Source organism: Cydia strobilella, chromosome 9 (genome assembly GCF_947568885.1).
Source record: "Cydia strobilella chromosome 9, ilCydStro3.1, whole genome shotgun sequence".
Classification (NCBI taxonomy): domain Eukaryota; kingdom Metazoa; phylum Arthropoda; class Insecta; order Lepidoptera; family Tortricidae; genus Cydia; species Cydia strobilella.
In genome coordinates this window covers 4,705,248-4,726,173 of record NC_086049.1, presented here as the reverse complement: position 1 = coordinate 4,726,173, position 20,926 = coordinate 4,705,248, and the positions used below count along the sequence as shown (strand labels likewise).

Genomic DNA, 20,926 nt, shown 5'->3' with positions numbered 1-20,926 from the left:
AGTTTTTTGCAAAAACTTCGAAATAACCATTATTTTTCGAATTATTTTATACACCAAATGTAGGACTCAGTTTTGTTTTTAAGTAATGACTTCGTATTATTAGATTGCCCAATTAGAAATGATAATTAACAAAGAACGAAAAAATACCGGTTTCGTTCCCATACAAAAAACAATGTGTTAAGGTAAGGTTAGCGCTGTTCATAACTATTCCAAATTTTAAATCGGTAGGTTCAGTAGTTCTCGAGATATTTAGCAATGTGACAGAGAGACAGACAGACGGACAGAGTCGCACCTAAGGGTTCCTTTTGTACCTTTTTGGTACGGAACCCTAAAAATACCGGTATCCGATCCCTGTCTCCAACAGCGGCCGCGGCACGCTCACCACGAACGAGTTGAAGTGCGCCTAATACACAACACGTACCGCGTACCACATACGCGTGGTTACGCGATTATCATCACTGATGTTGATCCACACGGCGCTCGATGTACAAGAGAGTAAGCGATTTACACGCATGTCCCGCTCGCACACAGGAGCGCGCAAGAGTCTTCACTGAAGACCGCCTTGCAGGGGCGCAGTTGCCTTGGATAAACGAGAATTACTAGGGATCAAGTATAAGTGGAATATTTGGCCGTCGAACGTAAATTTGAAAATTATCGAAAATAGGTTACTGTTTTTAGTCCTTATACTATGCATGTTGGACGAGCTCTAAAAATTTTTACAGCAGTTTGTTAAGGTTCCCTGCCATATCAAATGCAAACATTTTGATGCAAGTGCCGAAGGCATGTATTATTAAAGTTTTTAAATGACAAGTTAATAGTATTAATTCCTTGAGATCCGAACTTTACTAGTTACTCGTAGATAGAGATCGACACACCCAATCTCTTCCAACTGATGGAAAGAAGTAGGTATAGTATGAATTATCTCAGATGATTTTTTCGGGCTCGGGCCCTAATCTGTCATTTAGTTCTATCAAAATAATTCATCCTAAATTGCAACCGTAAGTGTATTGGTATGAAATGAGTTATTATGATTAATATTTGCAATGTATCATCGCTGAACGTAATATATAGTGCTGAATTAACAATATCACCCAAGTTCAAGGGAAAACTCGAAAGTGTAAGTAATACACATAATATAATCAATATTTGTGTTATTGTGATTTTTTCGCAAATGTATTTAAAAACTTTGTTCATGGTACGTGCGGAAGTGTTATTATTACTTGTCCCGTGTCTTTTATTCCCCTACGACTTATAAAAGACATCTCGGGACTCGTACATAGTAACACGCTTTTCGCACTCGCCATGAAATGTACTATTCCATATTAGCGTTCACCCACACATAAGATGCGCTGTTTTTTTGTAACACACCAAGGAAAACCTATTGAATATAAACATCTAGAACACTTTTCCATTAGATATAGTCAGTAGCAGAAGTACCGAAGCGGGTGGGTTGTTTATAATTACACGCTCTTATTCTCTGCACAATAAAGTTCATATTAGTTCATTTAGAACGGCTTAATAAACTGCTAACTGTATCATTATTAGTCTTTAGTCGACACACATAACTGGGTTTGTATGGACAATTCGTATGAATCATGTATTGTTTGTAAGTGGTCTATTGTACGGTTAAGCCTTTATTGGCATAATTATCATTCGCGTAGCCATTTAAACTGTGTTGTGGACGTATATGTTTGTATGTCGGCAAGTACATACAGACTAGCCATGGTAGAGTGTACTCGATCCCATGGCGCCCTCATAAACGGCAGAGAGGATACGAAACGCCGGAGTGGGTTTAGTGGGTAGGGCCAGGTTCTCCCTCCCCTCTCGCCAGTTGAGAGGGGACAGGAGCGGCGAGTCCCACACACCCCCCCATCAATGGCCTTCTCGCGGCCGGGGGGACGGTGCGTAACAGCATTCGCCCACTCCGTTAACAAAAAAAAGTACATACAGACTATACAAAACTAAAACTACACTAAGGCGGGTTTCAGTGTCACGCGGACCGTCCGTGCGGATCGCTCCGCACTGCCAAATTGTATGAGAAAGCTGTCCGAACCACTCTAAAACGCTCCCAGAACAACTCCCTTCTCCACATATTGGTCCGGTGCGAGTCAATCCGCACGGACGGTTCGCGTGACACTAAAACCCGCCTAAACTAATCTAAATATAATAAAGGCCTTTGCGGCAAGGTCCCGAAGATGCTGGTTGCGTTACCCGCTGAACTGCCAGACTAATGCGTTGAGCGAGGTCACTGTCAGCTCTCCGGTCCCCAGTTGAGTCCCTGAGTCTCTTTTAAAGGTCTACAAAGAGACTTAGAGCGCTAGGACCCCACGGACCCAGGGTTTCGTTAAAAAAAAAAACAAAAAAAAACATTTATTTCATTAAATAGTACAACATAACACTTTCATGGTTGGGACTTCCTAGAAAGTATATATAATACCTGTGACAGGAAGCCCCGCTCTTCCACATTTATCTAGTACATTTGTACACAGCAAAGATAGATATAACTCCGTAATAGATGGATACAGTCTAAGGAAAAAACGTGCCTCGAAAACGAAAATCAAGAAAATTTTATGGCGCTACTAGCTTTGGCCTACTGTCGTATAGATGGCGTTGACGGTTTCGTTTGTTATTTAACAATTTTAACGCATATCAGTGAAAGAACATGGGTCAAAATCATAAAAATAATTAATGCAAATAAAAAAAATCATTTATCCATATTTAAATACATTTTATCGTATTTTTATAAATATTTATTTTTAGTTTTAAAGTGTGTCGACAGATGGCAGTGAATTTACTGGGGTTACAAAATTTACTATGACAGTACCGCTCTAGTATAAGTTACTCTATGTACACAGTTAACGACAATAAAATCTAACATTGTGCAAACTGCTATTATTTTAACTTTCAACAAAATAATAGCTTACACAATATTATTGTTACTATTTCAAATTGAAATATACAAACATTGAAATTTTCAATGTTTGTATTATTTACATTTTAAAATTCTACATTATAGGTAGGAAACAGTGGCTCAGTCGCCCCAATATCGCCTCTATAATGTTGGAATTAGGTTGAGTGAGTCACTGTACCCGGCTATATTTTCCGAGCCACTGTTTCCTACCCTACGCTATGTATATTCAAAAATAAAAAATGATTGGATTACATTTGTGTGTGTGTGTGTGTGTGTGTGTGTTTCAGTTCCTATCCTACTCATCATCCAATATAATATTTCTGTATCATCATTATGTTATATTTTTTATCCAATTTATTAGGGCTTTTATAGGTACATTCACTTTTTTACAATTTATGTCTAAAAACACCCTCTAATTCATATTTTTATATATCCTCTTCATATTGTTCACAAAAGATATCGTCCACATCTTGTTCCCTATTGTCCTTTAACGTCGCCGAAATATGCCTGTTGTTTCGTTGAACATAATTATTTATATCCTGACACTATTGTGACTATTGTACTTTTGATGTAGATTTTAGTATGAACTTATTTACAAATTAAAATAATGTTTGAATCAAATTGAAAGTTAAAGGATGACTCACGTTAGACCGGGCCGTGTCCGGGCCGGAGCTTCCAGCGCTTACTTTTCTATGACATGACAGGTGATCACGTGATGCTTTCCATAGAAAACGAAGCGCCGGAAGCTCCGGCCCGGCCACGGCCCGGTCTAACGTGAGTCATCCTTAATGTGGAGAAAAAGTACCTACAAGCCCTTTCGAAAACAAACAAATCAAGACCTTTAAGAAATATACGCATTATCTAAAAATGCTCGTGTTTAATGTTAGTAATAATATTGTTAGCGCCATAAACCATCCGACACCACTACCCTCTCTACACGCTGGCCTATCTTAGTGGGCCACTATGATGGTCCATCGTGTAGAGGAGCCATTACACTTAAATTTTTTCTGACTTCATTCTATGAAATTTGGAACATCCAGTGTATTTTGTAAGCCGCTACTAAGTTTGGCCGGTTATACGATGGTCTATCGTATAGAGGATCCATAACCGTTTTTCACCAAATGGCCAATGTACAATGTACCTAATCGCCATATCACAAGCAGTCATTAAACGAGTGGAATTTGAAATAAATTAACGCAGGTCCCCTGGCAGGTGCTTATTAGAAAAAAAGTAATGAACTTTACTTCATATTTTCTCTATAAGCTATTAAACACACTAGTTCTTCGTATATCTATTGCTAACGGGTAGGCAAGGCGCACGTGACACCCCTACAGTTGCAAGCACTATGGTATCCGCTTACCATCATGTAGATCCGCCTAATTGAAATCGTTTTCAGTATCCCTTGATAGAACATTTATATATAAAAGGATCGAAAACTTATAAGTTATTTATATGAGTTAGTAGTTCTTTATGTTATGCAACTTTCCTGTGGACATTATAAAATACTTGAACGGACTTATATCTAATCCTAAGTAGTGCTTTATCTTTATCGGCATGTTAAAATCTACATACTTTTTTAAATTTGTATGATGAAGTCTTACAAAATGATGCAAAAATGTTTTTAAATTAACTTTTGTAAATGTCCACAGAAAAGTTGCCGGGTTTTTGACCCAAAAGTATTTAATTTATTAAATAATGATTTTTAAGTGGCATTAATTGATACATTTCTACAGATAATCTAAAAAGAGAACTTTTTATTTAATAACGATATAAATTACCCACCCAGGTACCTCGTATAAGACTATACATCTTTCTTTGTATGTACAAAGCAATCTTAGTATATTGACCAATAACTATTTATTACATTTGTTACAATACATTTGATAAATACACCCATTATCCTTAATAGTTGACTTGTTCGCGAGCGTGATATATATTTCGGCCATATTTCCCAATACGTCGTAGGGAAACCGCCGAAGAATAATGGAACACAAAACATCAACAACTACCGGGCATTTGCCTGAATTCATTAATTTTACACCACAATAATATCACAACGATAAACTTTAACCTCACACAAATAAAGTTGAAAATCGCTTGCAGTTACAGCCCATACCAAGTTCGCGCAAGCTAACTTTTGTGTGTATAAAGGGGTTGTCATAGAAACTTAAATGTACTGCGCGCGCATAACTCACACAAACGCGATTGAAGCTCTCCCCTTATTGTGCGAGCAAGATAAAAGATAACGTACAGTCAAATGCAAACTCTGTTACAAACAATTAAAGATTACCTTCAATAAACTATTTTTTTTTTTTTAAATAACATTTTTATTTTTGTTTAAATCCTGGCCGAAAACAGCGCATTCCATTTACAAATTCCAATTTCAAACGCTATTCAGAACGCCGCGTTCTGTTTCAGGCGTTTATGCTATCGAATGTACGCTTCCCTGTCCCTGTCTAACATTACTCATTCACTTTAATACATTACACGTGTTTATGTGTGCGTGCTTTATACCACAGATTCTGCGCGATGGACCCCAGTATTCTCGCAGCCATGGACAAAGAGGCACTGAAAAAGCAGATCGAAAACATGAAATACCAGGCCTCCATGGAGCGCTGGCCGCTATCAAAAAGCATTGCTGCGTGAGTAGAACATTCCATTCTTAATTTAAAAAATCGAACGCGTGACGTCATATGTGGAGTGTACAAATTAGGGCGACGCTTCGCCCGGGAGTGCCCTGTGGATTGTGCATATATATGGTGCTTTTTTCAACGCAACGTTAGACGGGATTATCGCACGAGATGTGTAGGCGTCTGCCATACTAGGCAGGTTTCTGTGGTTTTTACGGACGCATGAAAACAAGCGAGGGGTTTTCTGTGAAAATTATACGCGATTGTTTTTAAGGTTATGTTGCTAACGGGAGTTGCCTGTTGCAATTTCCATAGTTTTCTTAAATGATTCATTTGAGTGATATATTTATTAATCTTATTGTATATATGTATTTACGATTTATATTTCCATACCTAATTTTGTGATACCACTGAACCTAAAAATTTTTGGTATTTTTCTTATCAGAAATACCACTACAATACATTACTAAAACAATAGTAAGTACGTAAAATTAATCAATAACAATATAAATTACCTATAACTAGTTAACAATGCAAATAGTTAAAATTCTATTACTTTCAGTGTTACATTGAAAACAATTATTAATACAAAAAATTATGTCATAAAACACATTTCAAAACGAAAGAAAAATATATTGAAAAGATCTAGATTTTTTTGGAATTTTTGTTATCATCAAAACGATATACTTATTTTAATAGTGAAAACCGGTAGATATGCTAGTTATAACGAAATAGTCGAACCATTGCACTACAAAAATAAGTTGACATAGTTTTTTTACTATTTTTCTTCCAACGATGTTTTAAAATATGATTATGTTTAATAAACCTAAAAACCTGCCTAAATAGATACAATTTTCACCGAACCACCACCAACCACCGTGGTTGTAGGAACCATATATCTGCATTCGTCACTTTTAAATTTTATAAGACGTATGTGACATGTGACACATCAGGAGTTACTATAGTATGAATTATCTCAGGTGATTTTTTTGGGGTCGGGCCCTAATCTACTAAACAAAACGTATTGTTTCCTTTCTGCAGTGGTTACAATGCTTACTGCTAATGGCCCCGACATAAGTAACAGGAACAAGCCCTTTAAAAAGCAAATTTACCATTCTATTTATATGGTTCAAATTCATGAAACAGCCCATTCGGAGATAACACGTTTTGTTATCCCCAAAGAAGAGACCACCCTGATTGTTCCCTGAATGAGCCGTCACATAAATTTGAACTTTACTATATATCACGATAGTGGTTTTTTAAACGACATGGTTGCTTTGGCACGTGCTGAAGACCGCTCTTAAAAAAACCAACGGCTTTTGTTTAACAGATTAGGGCCCGAGCCCGGAAAATTCATCTGAGATAATTCATACTATAGTACGGTTTTTGTCACCTCTGCGTCTTAAAAAAAGTTATGGTGAATTGCTATTAACGGAAAAATGGTAAATTGTGGCTTTCCATCACAGAAGGGTTCTTATGCTTTAAGTTCAATAAGGACATTTTTATCTGAAATTCCAGGAAAGCCACAATTTAATCAACAGCCAAAAAACATTGATTTATTTAAAAATAGAATTATGAAAGTACAAGTAACTTTCATTTGACCCGTCTGGCCTAGTGGGGAGTGACCCTGCCTGCGAAGCCGATTGTGCTGGGTTCGATTCCCGGTATTTGTGTGATGAACAAATATATTTGTTCCTGAGTCATGGTTGTTTTCTATGTATATAAGTATATGTATTTATCTATATAAGTATGTTCATCGTCGCCTAGCAGCCATAGTACAAGCTTTGCATAGTTTGGGGCTAGGTTGATCTGTGTAAGATGTCCCCAATATTTATTTATTTATTATTATTTATTTATTCATAAATAGTTTTTCCAATATTTAATCAATCTAATTGAATACAGGAAGTACTTATGCTCTCAAACATTAGTCAGCAGTATTTTTAAATCTAAATTACATTATAGTTACTGACAATTTTCTGTTTGACCCATTTTGTGTTGACTGGTAGTGAATGTCACGAGGCATTAAGTCCACATTTTTGTATTTTTCATGTGCAGTAAAGAATATATTTTCAAAATTGGGGAGAAAATTTTGACGTTCGTTTTTTTAATGAGATTGCCGCATTTATGTTATGGATTTAAAAATTACTTTTGGCATAAAGTTACTTCATCAGCTTCTACTACTTTATTCCCCATAAGTTTTTCCACGAAAAAATTTCTAATTTACAAATTATTTATCCACACTGCAGTCAATTAACTTTTTCTTATTCTGAAAATGGACCACCGCTTCTCCATGGATAAACGTAGTCCCCATTTTCCACTCTGGATATTGACATCAAGGAAAATATTTTTACGCAATTTAATGTTTATTATTAATAGCTATGCCCTTTGTTTGACTTTTTTAATTTTTTTGATTATTTATTATAAAAGTTAGGAGCGAAAAACATATTCCATACAAATTGGTAAAGGCTCAAAACTCTTATAATAATTAAAATATCGAAAAAATCTAACGGAGGGGCATAGCCGTAATTTATAAATATCATATTGTGTAAACGTAATTTATATAATATTAATAGCCAGAGAGGGAAATGGGGTCTAAATTTGTATGGAAAAGCAGCCACGTGACGTGGCGTGACTTCGTCTCCTTTCCTCTTAAGTCTACTTCACAGTGCTAGTTGGTTTGCCTGTTATCTATTCTCCACCATAAATTTACCGACAAATGTTTTGCATATATAAGTTCGCCTTTGTACTGCCTATTTCTGTGCCATATTTGTGTTCTTTGTTTTGTACAATAAAGAGTTTATACATACATACATATAACGTATACAAATATTAAGCATATCTTGAGTTTTATGCGATCACAAAGGGGTTGTGTGCCCCACTTACTTTATTTTATAGGTCATGGTTCATTTACTATCTGTGCTTGAAGGCAGATGTTATTCGTAAAAATATTATTCTTTTGTAGGAAAATATTCCTAGATGTTTCAATATAATCGTAGAACACATGCAAGAAATAACCAAAATTTTATGATCGGCAAAAAATTGTAAGTTACATGTTTATACATCGTGTTATACTTAGACGTGTGTTGACATAATTTAAGTGATGTATGTTCTTATGCTTGGTGTTTTCGCCATATTTCCCCGAAATCCTGACATGTCAGGGTAAATCTTGAAGTACGGCAACTCTAGTTGTGGCTAAGACAACGCGAAATTAAAGCAAAACCCAACCCAGCCGGTCCTGAAAATCTATTTAATTAAGTCATTACACACAGCGAGTGGAGTGCGCAAGTTAACAATCCACTGCCTCCAACCCACTCCCTCAGGCGTTCATTGAACACTCTACATACTAATAACCCTTAACAATTTTAGATATACCTAGAATACACATTTTTCTGACTATGATATGACCTTGATTTTTTGACAACACAGCGAAATTTGCGAGAGTTTCAAGGCAAGAGTTAAACAAACTTTGCTACCGAATGAAACACAAAATTTTCAACACACCAACGCGAGAAAAATACTAACTGTAAGGCCGAGCGCACTACGATTTTAATTTTTGCGACACGATTGTAGAATCGCTCTGTAATAAATATTTTACACCATATGTACTGTATATGGTGCTACTTTCTCGCACTAGTGCGTAAAAGAGCACTTTTCGTGCATATTTCGAAAGTTTAAAGGGCCATATGTACTGTAAAACGTTGTACGATACACGTGCGAATAGGTATTTCGCAACTCGTGTCGATTTAAAACACTCCCTGCGGTCGTGTTTTAATTTATCGCCACTCGTTTCGAATTTCCTCTTTTCCGCACTTGTATCGTAAATAACTATTGTCGTATATGCGCGCACTGACATATAAACACATACGTTGCATTTCTGCGGCAAAATTATAGCACGACAAAAATCGTAGTGCCCGCTTGGCCTTAAACATTTACAAATTTACAAACTAACTAACACTACTCGTAACATTTGGAAATAAAATAACTCAAAATTTACATCTGGTTACTTTGCAAATTTTGTAGCAAAGTAATTTCTCTTCTCATCAATTTTTGAAGAAAAAAGAGTCTTTTAGACCTAGGATGGTGAACAATTTTATGCAACACACACAGTTTTGTAAAGAGCGCTGGTGGCTTAGCGGTAAGAGCGTGCGACTTGCAATCCGGAGGTCGCGGGTTCAAACCCCGGCTCGTACCAATGAGTTTTTCGGAACTTATGTACGAAATATCATTTGATATTTACCAGTCGCTTTTCGGTGAAGGAAAACATCGTGAGGAAACCGGACTAATCCCGACAAGGCCTAGTTTCCCCTCTGGGTTGGACGGTCAGATGGCAGTCGCTTTCGTAAAAACTAGTGCCTACGCCAATTCTTGGGATTAGTTGCCAAGCGGACCCCAGGCTCCCATGGAGCCGTGGCAAAATGCCGGGACAACGCGAGGAAGATGATGATGACACAGTTTTGTAGATTTGCCCATTCTTAGATACGACATCTCCAAAAAAGCAATTTATTTACGATTAACGCATAACACACCCCTGCTTAACAATCCACTGGCTTGCGCTCTCGAGCGTTCACTGAACATTGTTGTTATAGCCTTATTAACTTCCCAGGTAGCAAAATGACGTAAAATGACGTCAGCGACGTCATAATGACGGCATTATTACGTCATTATGACGTCGCTGACGTCGTTTGACGTCATTTTGCTACGTGGGTTTGGATGTACCTACTCTACATTTACCTTGTATTGATTCGGCCTTGATTTTGAGGATAGTCATATGCAGTACGACACCGTTGAAATGAAGGTTTTCATTATAGAAAACAAAGTAATTAAAGTTTTTTTGTGTTATTGGCTTTCATAGTGACTCCATTTAACTTTGGAATAAACCTGTAGCGGCCGAGAAGCCTTTTAAAACAAGGGATTTATATTTACTCTCAATCGTTTGCTTTTTAGGCAAATTTAAACTGAATATATCTTGTCAGGTTTTGGCTTGTTGATGGCTAGTACTCACTTATATAATTTTATTTTGAAGCTTTGTATTTCATGAATCGATAAAAGTATATACTTACATGATTCGATTCCCAAACTGTAGTATATAGGGTCAATTTTATTAATTATGGAAATAACGTTAACTCTCAAAACACTCTCGATTACTGAAAAATGTCCAATTTTTTTATGGAAATAGTGACCATTGACAAGTTTCCGATATCATTAAAACGTTAAAGATCAAAACTAGAACAAGCAAAATGTCCAAAATTAACAAATACTGGTCTAATTGCAAGGTGGTTATTATCAATTTTCCTTGAAATAAAACCAACTGGAATATTCACAAGCACAGGATAATAGAGTTAGACCAAAATAATTCTGCCCGCGCAGCATGGTTTTCCCTATCACTAAGTCCGTCACTTTCGCACTCACATACTTGTTAGAACGTGACAGGCATGGTGATAAGCGTACCGTGCTACGACTCCTGGGGCCCTATTCGAGATGCACAACTGTCAGTTTCGGCTTCAACATCAGTTCAACAGTGGAATGAATCATTTGTTCATCAACCGTGGAAAGTATCATTTGGTACAACCAAAACTCATTCATTGAAAAAATTATTTAACAAAAATCAACTTTGTTTTCTTACTACTATACGGTTTAAAATGGCTCTGAACTCGTCGTGGTTCGGTTTGGTTTCGTTGTCACCTAACTGTGGATTGCTAATGTCAAATTTACCTATCTGACAACACACGATTTCTTCCATTCAACTGAAGTTCAACACGTAACGTCACTTAACGCATGTCGAATACCGCTCCTGCAACGATAGCACACGCGTTTTATACGTCATAATTTCATAGAAGTGTGACGTTTAAAATAACACTTGCACTGCGTATGCTATCAAAATTGTTACAGTCTTATGTTGGTCTCACTAAAACTTATTTATAGGTACAGATATAGTGCGTAATTATTTTCCATCGTATTTTCCCAGAAACGTATGAACGTGTCTTGCTATTTCAGTCAGTCTCGGTACAAAAAGTACTGAGGTTGACTGAAGTAGCATGACAAATACGAACGTTTCCGAGAAAACACGATGGAAAACAATTATGCACTACATCAGTATGTAGTGACGAGACAAAGTCAAAGTCAAAGTAAGTGAGTGTAAAGACAGAAGCCAGTAAGTAAACTAAATTTCCCTTTAGCGAAACAGTGTTTTGCTTTTCAAACGTCAACCTGAGACTTTTTTATCGAACTTTAACCAGACTCTAGCACTATAATCAATCACTAGCCATATTGACAGGACAAAAGAGCCTAAAGTCCTGCCATTTCAACGGCGCTTACGACTTTTAATCCGAGCGTAACAAAATCGTTAGACAAAAAAGCCTAAGTTCGTGCTTTTTGAAAGGCGCTTACGCCTTTTAGTAAAAACAGTAGTATCTCTTGGGGGATATACGGAAAGACCCCCACAGTTCACGGTTTTTGAACACGTATACGGAATTTTATTGACATACATTGGGTTATACAATGTGACGGTTGAATTTTGTATTATTTTCGCACGTACCTATTGCATTTCAATATCTCGCTTTTTGGACAGACTCGATTTGACATTTTATTTCAATGGATCAATTTGGAGGGGTGACGATCATTGCGATCAAACCCGATAAGTCGAGGAAATGGGTTTTTGAAAATATAACTGTTATAAATGTGACGTGCGTGGAGTTCTTATTTAAATAACAAAATATCTAGACTTATCGGGTTTTAAACACTAATATAAAACTAGCATAATGATCAAATTAGAACCCTACTGACTGCTGTGGGTAAATATATGAAGATCGTATCGCACAAACTAAAAATGACGCACTGATTAACGTAACTATTAATGAGAGAACTATGAAACTTCATGTACTTACATTAAAATCTTTCCTACATCCATTGCTAAAGGAGAATGATGGTTATTTTCCCTGATTCCAACCCAAATCGATTTTTCCCTATTCTTTGACTTTTATGTTATTTTCATACAAATTTGACATTAAAGCCACACTTTCCGATTGCAAATGCTATCAGAGTTAACTTGGTTAGCCTATCTCAATTTGCCATTTTTTAGTATCTTATACCCGATAAATACTGGTACATAAAAAATCCATGTTAGGGCTAATACTAACACATCGTGTTCTTAACTATAGTTGGTCAAGCAAATCTTGTCAGTAGAAAAAGTCTGCACATTAGAAGTTATTGTACTTAATAGTGTACTTATAAGTCAGAGATTGCAATGTGCTTCTGAAATTCAGGAAAGTGCGAGTCGGACACGCACTCCGTAGGGAATAACGTGTCATAATCATAAATTATTTATTTGCATGAATAGGGTCAGATTATAGTTGTTATATATACATAAAGTTTCTCATAATTCAACCGTCCACAAACAGCATGCAAAATGTATTTCTTAAACTAAGTATTTATTACATTATATACTAAATTATATTATGAGTTATTCAAATAATCGTGAAGTGAATAGAACATTTTATTTAACAGCCATTCATGTAGGGTTTTCTGTAATTTATTAATTGGCAAGCATTTAATGTCAGGTGGCAGCTTATTAAATATTTCCACACACATAGCAGGGCAATTTTTGTTAAAAATAGCAGTTGTTTCTTGCATAAACTATGGAAGCTACGTTTACGAGTAGCTACTGAAAAGGCAAACTGAATTCAAGGTCACACTTCGCCACTACCGTTCCCACTTCCCGTATAGTGCATATAGATTTTGTTTTCCTTGCGAGTTTGCGTCATATAAAAATGTTTCAGGCATTTAAGGTCCGCAGGTATAAACATTAGATGCATTGCTTACTGTCACACGTACATATTTTATTCCTTAATGTATCATGCATTATTCAAACATACCTAGCATATATTAGTTGACTTTTGATTGCGCTGATTAAATGATGACTCACTCTAGAATGATCCGGGTCCACGCCGAGGCATCCGACACATTGTTTTCTGTAGAAACCTATAACCCGCCATTGAAAACGAAGTGTCAGACGCCTCGGCCCGGATCCGAAACGTTCTAGGTTTGAAATCCGGATCCGAAATGTATGAAATTATCCGGATCTGGATCCGGATCCACGGATCTTCCCATACATTTCAGATTTGTCGTGCAAACCCTAAGCGCGAGTCATCCTTTAGAAGGAACTACAACTCCAAAGATTTTCAGTCATTAAATATACTTATCTCAATATGAAACTTCCAGGCGTTCTTGAAAAAAGATTGTATTGACAGACAGACGGACAAAGATGTGATCCTAGGGCCACTTGCACCATTTACTAACCCGGGGTTAACCTGGAGTTACCATGGTTACCAGTACAATTTTAACCGGTTAACCCCGGGTTAATAAATGGTGCAAGTGGCGCTAAGACTTCTTTTACGTATGGACCCCTAAAATCCCATTACATTTTAAAATTGATCCTTGATTTAACTTGTTTACGTGTAAGCATTCAATCAGCTTAACAAAAGACCTAATGATCTCGTTAACTTTACTGAGCTCGCTTTAATGTAACGTTATACTGTACCTGTTATAAACATTTTGCGATAAAATGTATCGTTATAATATCAGGGGCCTTCGTAAGCGTGTTTTATTACATATGAAAACAAGGAGATTACGAGTATAGAGACAATTTATCGTTACTGCTGTAGCCTTGCTGATCAGCATTGCTGCCGCCGACTGCGTTGCTGCATAATGGCAAACTTTTTTAAATAATAGAATCTTAGGACCCCAAAGCAGTATCGACCGAAGTTTCGGTTTCGATTTCGGCAGGTTTCGGCATAAAAATCACCCGCATCACCCAATTCAATCATTCGCACCCCTGACTAGGGGTACAGATAAGTCATATGGACTGTTTTTCTTAGTCAAAAAAGGCCTAAGAGCTTCGTCTATATACATTCCGTCGCTGGTTAGAATCTTCGGATTCCTCGTGAGTCCGATAATACATACTAAAGTAAACCAACGTAGTATCCTGCTTTTATTTGTTTGAGTAATCGTCTGACAGCATAATCCCTATGCTTTATTATCTTAATGCAACTTGTAAAAGGGTATTTACGACGATGAAATACCCAATCGATCAACGTCCCGCTTAGTGCGCTGTTCAAAATCCAATACAAATATAGACACGCAAACGCGAACGATCGTCACGCTATCTAATGAAATTTTACTAGGGGTTCTGACACTGGCTCATCAATGAAAGTTATCCCTCATCCTTAAACATACCTCTCTCACAGTTTTAAATATTACCCAATACGCAATTCTTAGCTAATTAAATACTTCCTTATAATAAGACTGTTTATTTGTTCGGCTTTATCTGCTGAAGCTCAGTCAACGCCGGACCAGGAAGCTCGTAATTAATTATAATATTTGTTGTTTTATCCATCATAACTTACGGCATATGTTGTTTGCAGAGGAATAATAATATACTTAGGTATATCCTACTTATATTATAAAGAATTGTGAATTTCCAGAGCTAGCTAGAGGGCTATAGCACATATGTGAGGTTGTTAAAAACAGTGCGGTCGTCAAAAGCTCGTCGTCAATCTGCTATCGCAGGGTGAGGTAATTTGAATTGGGGCGGGGCGGTGCGTGGCCGTTCTGTATGATAATACTATTACTTATTCTGTGGCTATAGCCTAAACCTTATTCTGGGTTCTTTGCTCAGCAGTAGGATGATGTGATGATAATGATTATAGATGTGCAAGCTTGTATCCCACTCCAACAAAAACAGATAGATACATTTAAATTTAAGTTCCCGCACCTATAATAGTTTAGGGCCTGGAAAATCATGGACAATATTTTTTTATTCCGGGGACCTATTTAGATCTTTATGTTTAGGGAAATATCACTACTAACAGCTGACAGATCATACATCTTATCAAAGAGGATATAATAGGATAGAACGGTACTGTCATAGTAAATTTTGTAACCACAGTAAATTCACTGCCATCTATCCACAGCCACACCCTTTAAAAATAAAAATGAAGATTTATAAAAATACGATAAAATGTATTTAAATATGGATAAATGTTTTTTTTTGCATTAATTATTTTTATATGATTTGACCTATGTCCTTTCACTGATATGCGTTAAAATTGTTAAATAACACACGAAACCGTCAACGCCCTCTATACCAGAGTAGTCCAAAGGTAGTGGCGCCATCTGATCGAGAATCAAATTTTCGTGATTTTCGAGGCACGTTTTTTCCTTAGACTGTATCCATCTATTACGGAGTTATATCTATCTTTGATCTAAGATACATAACCGTTTGATAAAGAAAATTAAAAAAGTAAATACGATCTCAATAGGAAGTAACCATTCAACCAATTTAGCTATAATAATATTAAACATCAATTACGGAAATCATTCCCTTAACTGGAAAAATAGGCGGACGGAACGCCCTACAACGGCAAATGTTACGTTTGGCCCAGAATTAAGATGTCAACAAGGTCTCGGAGGAGCGAAATAAATGGGTCTTTAGAACTCCGTGTTCGTTGTCTAGGGGAAGCTTGATGTTTGGACCAAATAAAAAAATATTTTCAGGAGAGTAGTTAGTGTTGCTGAAACTTTTTATAATGCTAAAATATAATTTAACAAAAATTTCATTTAGGGTATGTACAAGCTTTTTTCAATCGACCCAGTTGACACTGACATCAGAATGATATCTGAATGATGTCATTCGGTTATCGGGCATTTTACCCGTATACTTGTCCGTACCGTACGTGTGGCGCGAGCCACTAAATGACATCATTCAGCAGCGGTATCATGGTCGCATTTTTATCACCTGTCATGCCATGTATCACTTTTGCACTTACATATTTATTAAAACGTGACAGGCATGGTGACAAATGATAAAGAGCCGACCATCTTAGCCCTACAGATATCGTTCTGACGTCAGTATGCGTTCGAATTGGCCTGACAGGTAATAGATATAAATACATACCTTTTTTTGCTATGTAGGTATAGTCAGAAGAAAACGTGACGAAAAAACGTTTTTAAAATAGATACATTTAAAAATAAAGATTACATCATTTAAGGTTTTTTAACCTCAAAATTTCTTGGATCTATGGATTGGCCGTGTGAAAGATATTAAATTATAATTGTCAAATTAAACGTAACTTTGCAAAGCTCCAGAAGTGCTTAAAGCAAGATTCATTTACCCTCAAATTTAATTACTGGAACAAATTTAACTCAGTTATGGTTCTAATAAAGATCATGAACTCCAATTTCCACGGGAAAATTAGTTTAACAACCCTTTCATCAGATACAAGGATTCGAAAACAAATAATTACGATTAGCAAATAAAGCCACCTTACAGTCGACATCAAATATATCGGAGCTGCCAAGTTGCTTAAAAATATCTACACATTTAGATTCATTTATTGAAAACAATGCAAGTTTACAGTTTAAAACCAATTCACATACATGCTAGGAATACAGATATGAATAGGAAAAATACATGCAAACTAAAACTAACCTTATGTTATGTAACATGAACATGTATGCACTTTAACGTCTTGATAACGGCTTTGTTTCAATCATACGGTGGTTATATGCCAAAAAAACTTACCGTGTGATTTAAAAAGCAATTCAGGAAACCGGACTAATCCCGACAAGGCCTAGTTTCCCCTCTGGGTTGGACGGTCAGATGGCAGTCGCTTTCGTAAAAACTAGTGCCTACGCCAATTCTTGGGATGTTGCCAAGCGGACCCCAGGCTCCCATGAGCCGTGGCAAAATGCCGGGACAACGCGAAGATGATGACGGTGGCATATAAGCGTACGGCTTAAATACTTGATGAAAAGCTGAAAGCGTAGTTTTATAGACGAATTACCTATATAACATGTTTTTGTGGAACCCATGAGGATTCACTTTGGATGACGTCTTGTATAAATGCATCAAAATAGTGCATCTTCAGGCATACTGAGTAAAGACTTATATTGACCGGGATATAGACCGTGATAACCTTTTGTATCATAAATAATACATATAAGTCTAGTGAAACTAACCGTGAATCATTCAAAACTCTAATACTGAGTAAACTGAGTAAACTGAGTGCCACCTAGTCCATCTAGTGGGCCTTACTGAAAATCAGCGTCGCGGAGTGTGCCGTGTGGCTCATATACCGTGACACCAAGCTGAGTAAGGACCATTTAGGGCAACTTCATTCTGTGTAATTATTTTTAGTTTTAGTTTTATGTTATGTTGTGCTAATAAATGCTTTTTCTTTCTTTCTTTCTTTCTAAAGGATGACTCAGGCTATTTAAATCGGTCCAGGCCGAGGCGTGCGACACTTCGTGTTCTATGATGGGCGATCGATGATCACGTGATGCTTACCATAAAAAACGAAGTGTCGGAAGCCTCGGCCCGGGCCCGGACCGTTCTAGCGTGAGTCGTCTATGTTACTCGCCATCATCAATACAAGTAAAAATGTTATTTACATTTTTCTATCTCGCCCATCAGTCCTTAAAGTCCTTATGGTCCTTAAACGTAACAGGACAGACTCGTTCTTTGTCGCCGACTGCATTGCAGCCGCAAAAATCCGGGCAGCAGCAATGAATGCTACTCCCCGGGTAGTTCTATGCGATTATTCAGTCTCAACAATCGCGTCATTACCAATCCCACATTATTGACGAACTGCGTATGGTGAAGTCATTTTCGGTTATCTTGTAGCACTCCCGTGCTTCTGCTATTCTTGTCACAATGATCCTGTTTGCTTATAAAACGGCCAATAATGTGGTGATGGTAATGAAGAATCAAAACGCAGTACAAAATCGCATAGAAGCACCCCTTTGCCATTTGCGACAGCAATGCAGTCAACAGCAATGTCCCGCCGCAATATTGCCGCGCAGCAATCTACTCACGATAGCAATTTCATTATTAAATACAGTATTCGTTCGCATTTCACCTCAGTGTATTTTAAATACGCGACGCTCCCATCTACATATATATCTGACCGCAGACTGTTTATTGGTCGGAATGCAAACAAACACATGTGAAACAATACATTTTGCATTAAACACCGCAACGTGTAACGTAATAACGTGTTGCAGTAAATTTGGTTTGTTGTCTGACCATAATAGTATTATTGGCTGTCGGTGGTCAGGTTAGGCGCTCGGCTTAGCCTTCGAGCAGTATAATGACATTTTTAGGGTTCCGTACCCAAAGGGTAAAAACGGGACCCTATTACTAAGACTCCGCTGTCCGTCTGTCCGTCTGTCACCAGGCTGTATCTCATGAACTGTGATAGCTAGACAGTTGAAATTTTCACAGATGATGTATTTCTGTTGCCGCTATAACAACAAATACTAAAAAGTACGGAACTCTCGGTGCGCGAGTCCGACTCGCACTTGGCCGGCTTTTTTAAGATATCTGATGGTAGGTTCATGAACATTTGGAGATCTTTAAAATATCTTGAGAGAATAGCAGATTTAGAGCAAACAACGTTGATTATGCAACTGTGCGGCTGCTTTATTGCTTACATTACTTCATTTTTTTTCAACCAAGAACTCTTATAAATACCCTTTATCCTGTTTTCTAGTAAAGAGCCCTAATACTTATATTTTTGTATTCAACGGGTTTTCTCTTTTACCTTACGTTGGATCTCTTTATGCATTAGTAAGATCATTATTTTACCTATGAATACACTACGGACTCCTTAATATGGAAACCGCAAACGTAAACAACTTCCCTCATGATGCATATGCATATGTTATTTAATTGGCTATAATATGTCTCTGTTTATATAAAAACCGAAATCTATTACATAACTACAAAACCTCGCGCCCCGAAGGTAGGTTAACTTGTTTTTGTCGAAGGAAAACAAAAATTATGCGTATCCAAGCCCTCCCAGAATAATATAGCAATAACATGTCATCACCATATTGCGAGCACTTCTTCGAAATAACTGACCCAAAAAACAACACCCTACCGTCTACCCCCTGCCACAGATTACATAATACCTCCACCAGATACACCACTTGACAAAAAGGTGCAAATTATTAACGCGCAATCGACAAAATTCTCTCAGGGCTATTTTCGCCTATAAGAAAAGCGAATTGAGGTCGGATCACAAATAATTAGTAAACAATTAGGTGGGTGTTACCTACCTACCTACCACACTTATCAGTATCGACCTTATGTTTACAATATTAGGGGTTTCCAATCCTTTTCAGTCCGCGGCGCACTTGCAAGTTTAAAATTTCTACGGCGGCGCTCTAACCTAGCTAGGTTATTCGAAATAGGTCTCATGGTGAGGAGGATTGCCTCACGGCGCCCCTCTTTACTGTATTATGTCGCCCCAGGCGCCGCGGCGCACAGGGAACCCCTGTATTAGGTTGTATTGTGGTATATCTGAGTATTGTTTCATCCGTCGCCCAGTGAAAGGGGGTGGGATTATTAGTGACGTCCTGACGTCGATATGGCACTAATTTTGCTTCTTTTGCTTTTAGGAGATTGGTTCAAAGTTTGGAGTGTTTGAGTGACGCGCGCTATATAGGTTAATGTTATTAGTTTATAATTTATTTAGAGTATTTTAGAGCGCTACTAGTGGAGAGATTTGAGGTCAAACCGCAGATTGTGGTTTCGGAATGAATATTTGCAAACCAAACGGATGCAGGAGGGTCCAAAGCTTTCCTGTGGACTCTACACTTTATATGACAAAGTCCCCCGCCGTGTCTGTCTGTCGGTATGTCTGCATGTTCGCAATAAACTCAAAATCTATTGAAAGGATTTTCATGCGGTTTTCACCTATCAATAGAGTGATTCTTGAGGAAGGTTTAAGTGTAGTTTTGTACTTTATTCTGATAGGCATGTTAAAAACTTTTTAAAATTTGTATGTTGAAAGGCTTAGAAAAATGTAACCAAATCGTTTATTTTTGTAATATCCATCGAAAAGACGCCGGCTTTACCGGTTCCGAGCCGTATAACGGTTTTGGAACGATATTAACTGTTCCAAAACAGTTATCTTATTTCGTTCATTAAAAAATCGGTTAATTGATGTAACGCGAACTAAAAAATTACGTTCTCTCTCCTAAGCGGTAAGAAGCGGAAACGGAAATGTATGGTTCGCAGGGAAAGATATAATAACGGTTACTCTCGGTTAAACTCGTCATACTTGAAAGAGATAGCAATACTAACTCGTTCTATCTCGCTTCGATATTTTCAATTGAAACGGTTAATTTCGTCCCACTAAAACCGAAGGCGAACGAATTTGGCATAAATCAGTAGCTCAATAGAACAGTTCTTTAACCGGTAACCTAAAAAAGGGACCCTATTACTAAGACTAAGACTCCTCTGTCTGTCTGTCCGTCTGTCTGTCACCAGGCTGTATCTCATGAACCGTGATAGCTAGACAGTTGAAATTTTCACAGATGATGT

The 20,926-nt window shown here is 37.3% G+C and overlaps 1 protein-coding gene across 2 annotated transcripts in view; it reads left to right on the top strand.

Moving 5' to 3' along the window:
- The window catches only part of LOC134744105 (guanine nucleotide-binding protein subunit gamma-e), a 44,564-nt gene that overhangs the window by 12,551 nt on the left and 11,087 nt on the right, over positions 1–20,926 (top strand). For both annotated transcript variants that reach the window (XM_063677799.1, XM_063677798.1), the window contains exon 3: positions 5,431–5,553. In XM_063677799.1, the coding sequence (XP_063533869.1) occupies positions 5,441–5,553 (113 nt within the window). In that variant the 5' untranslated portion in view covers positions 5,431–5,440. The remainder of the gene's footprint in view (positions 1–5,430; positions 5,554–20,926) is intronic.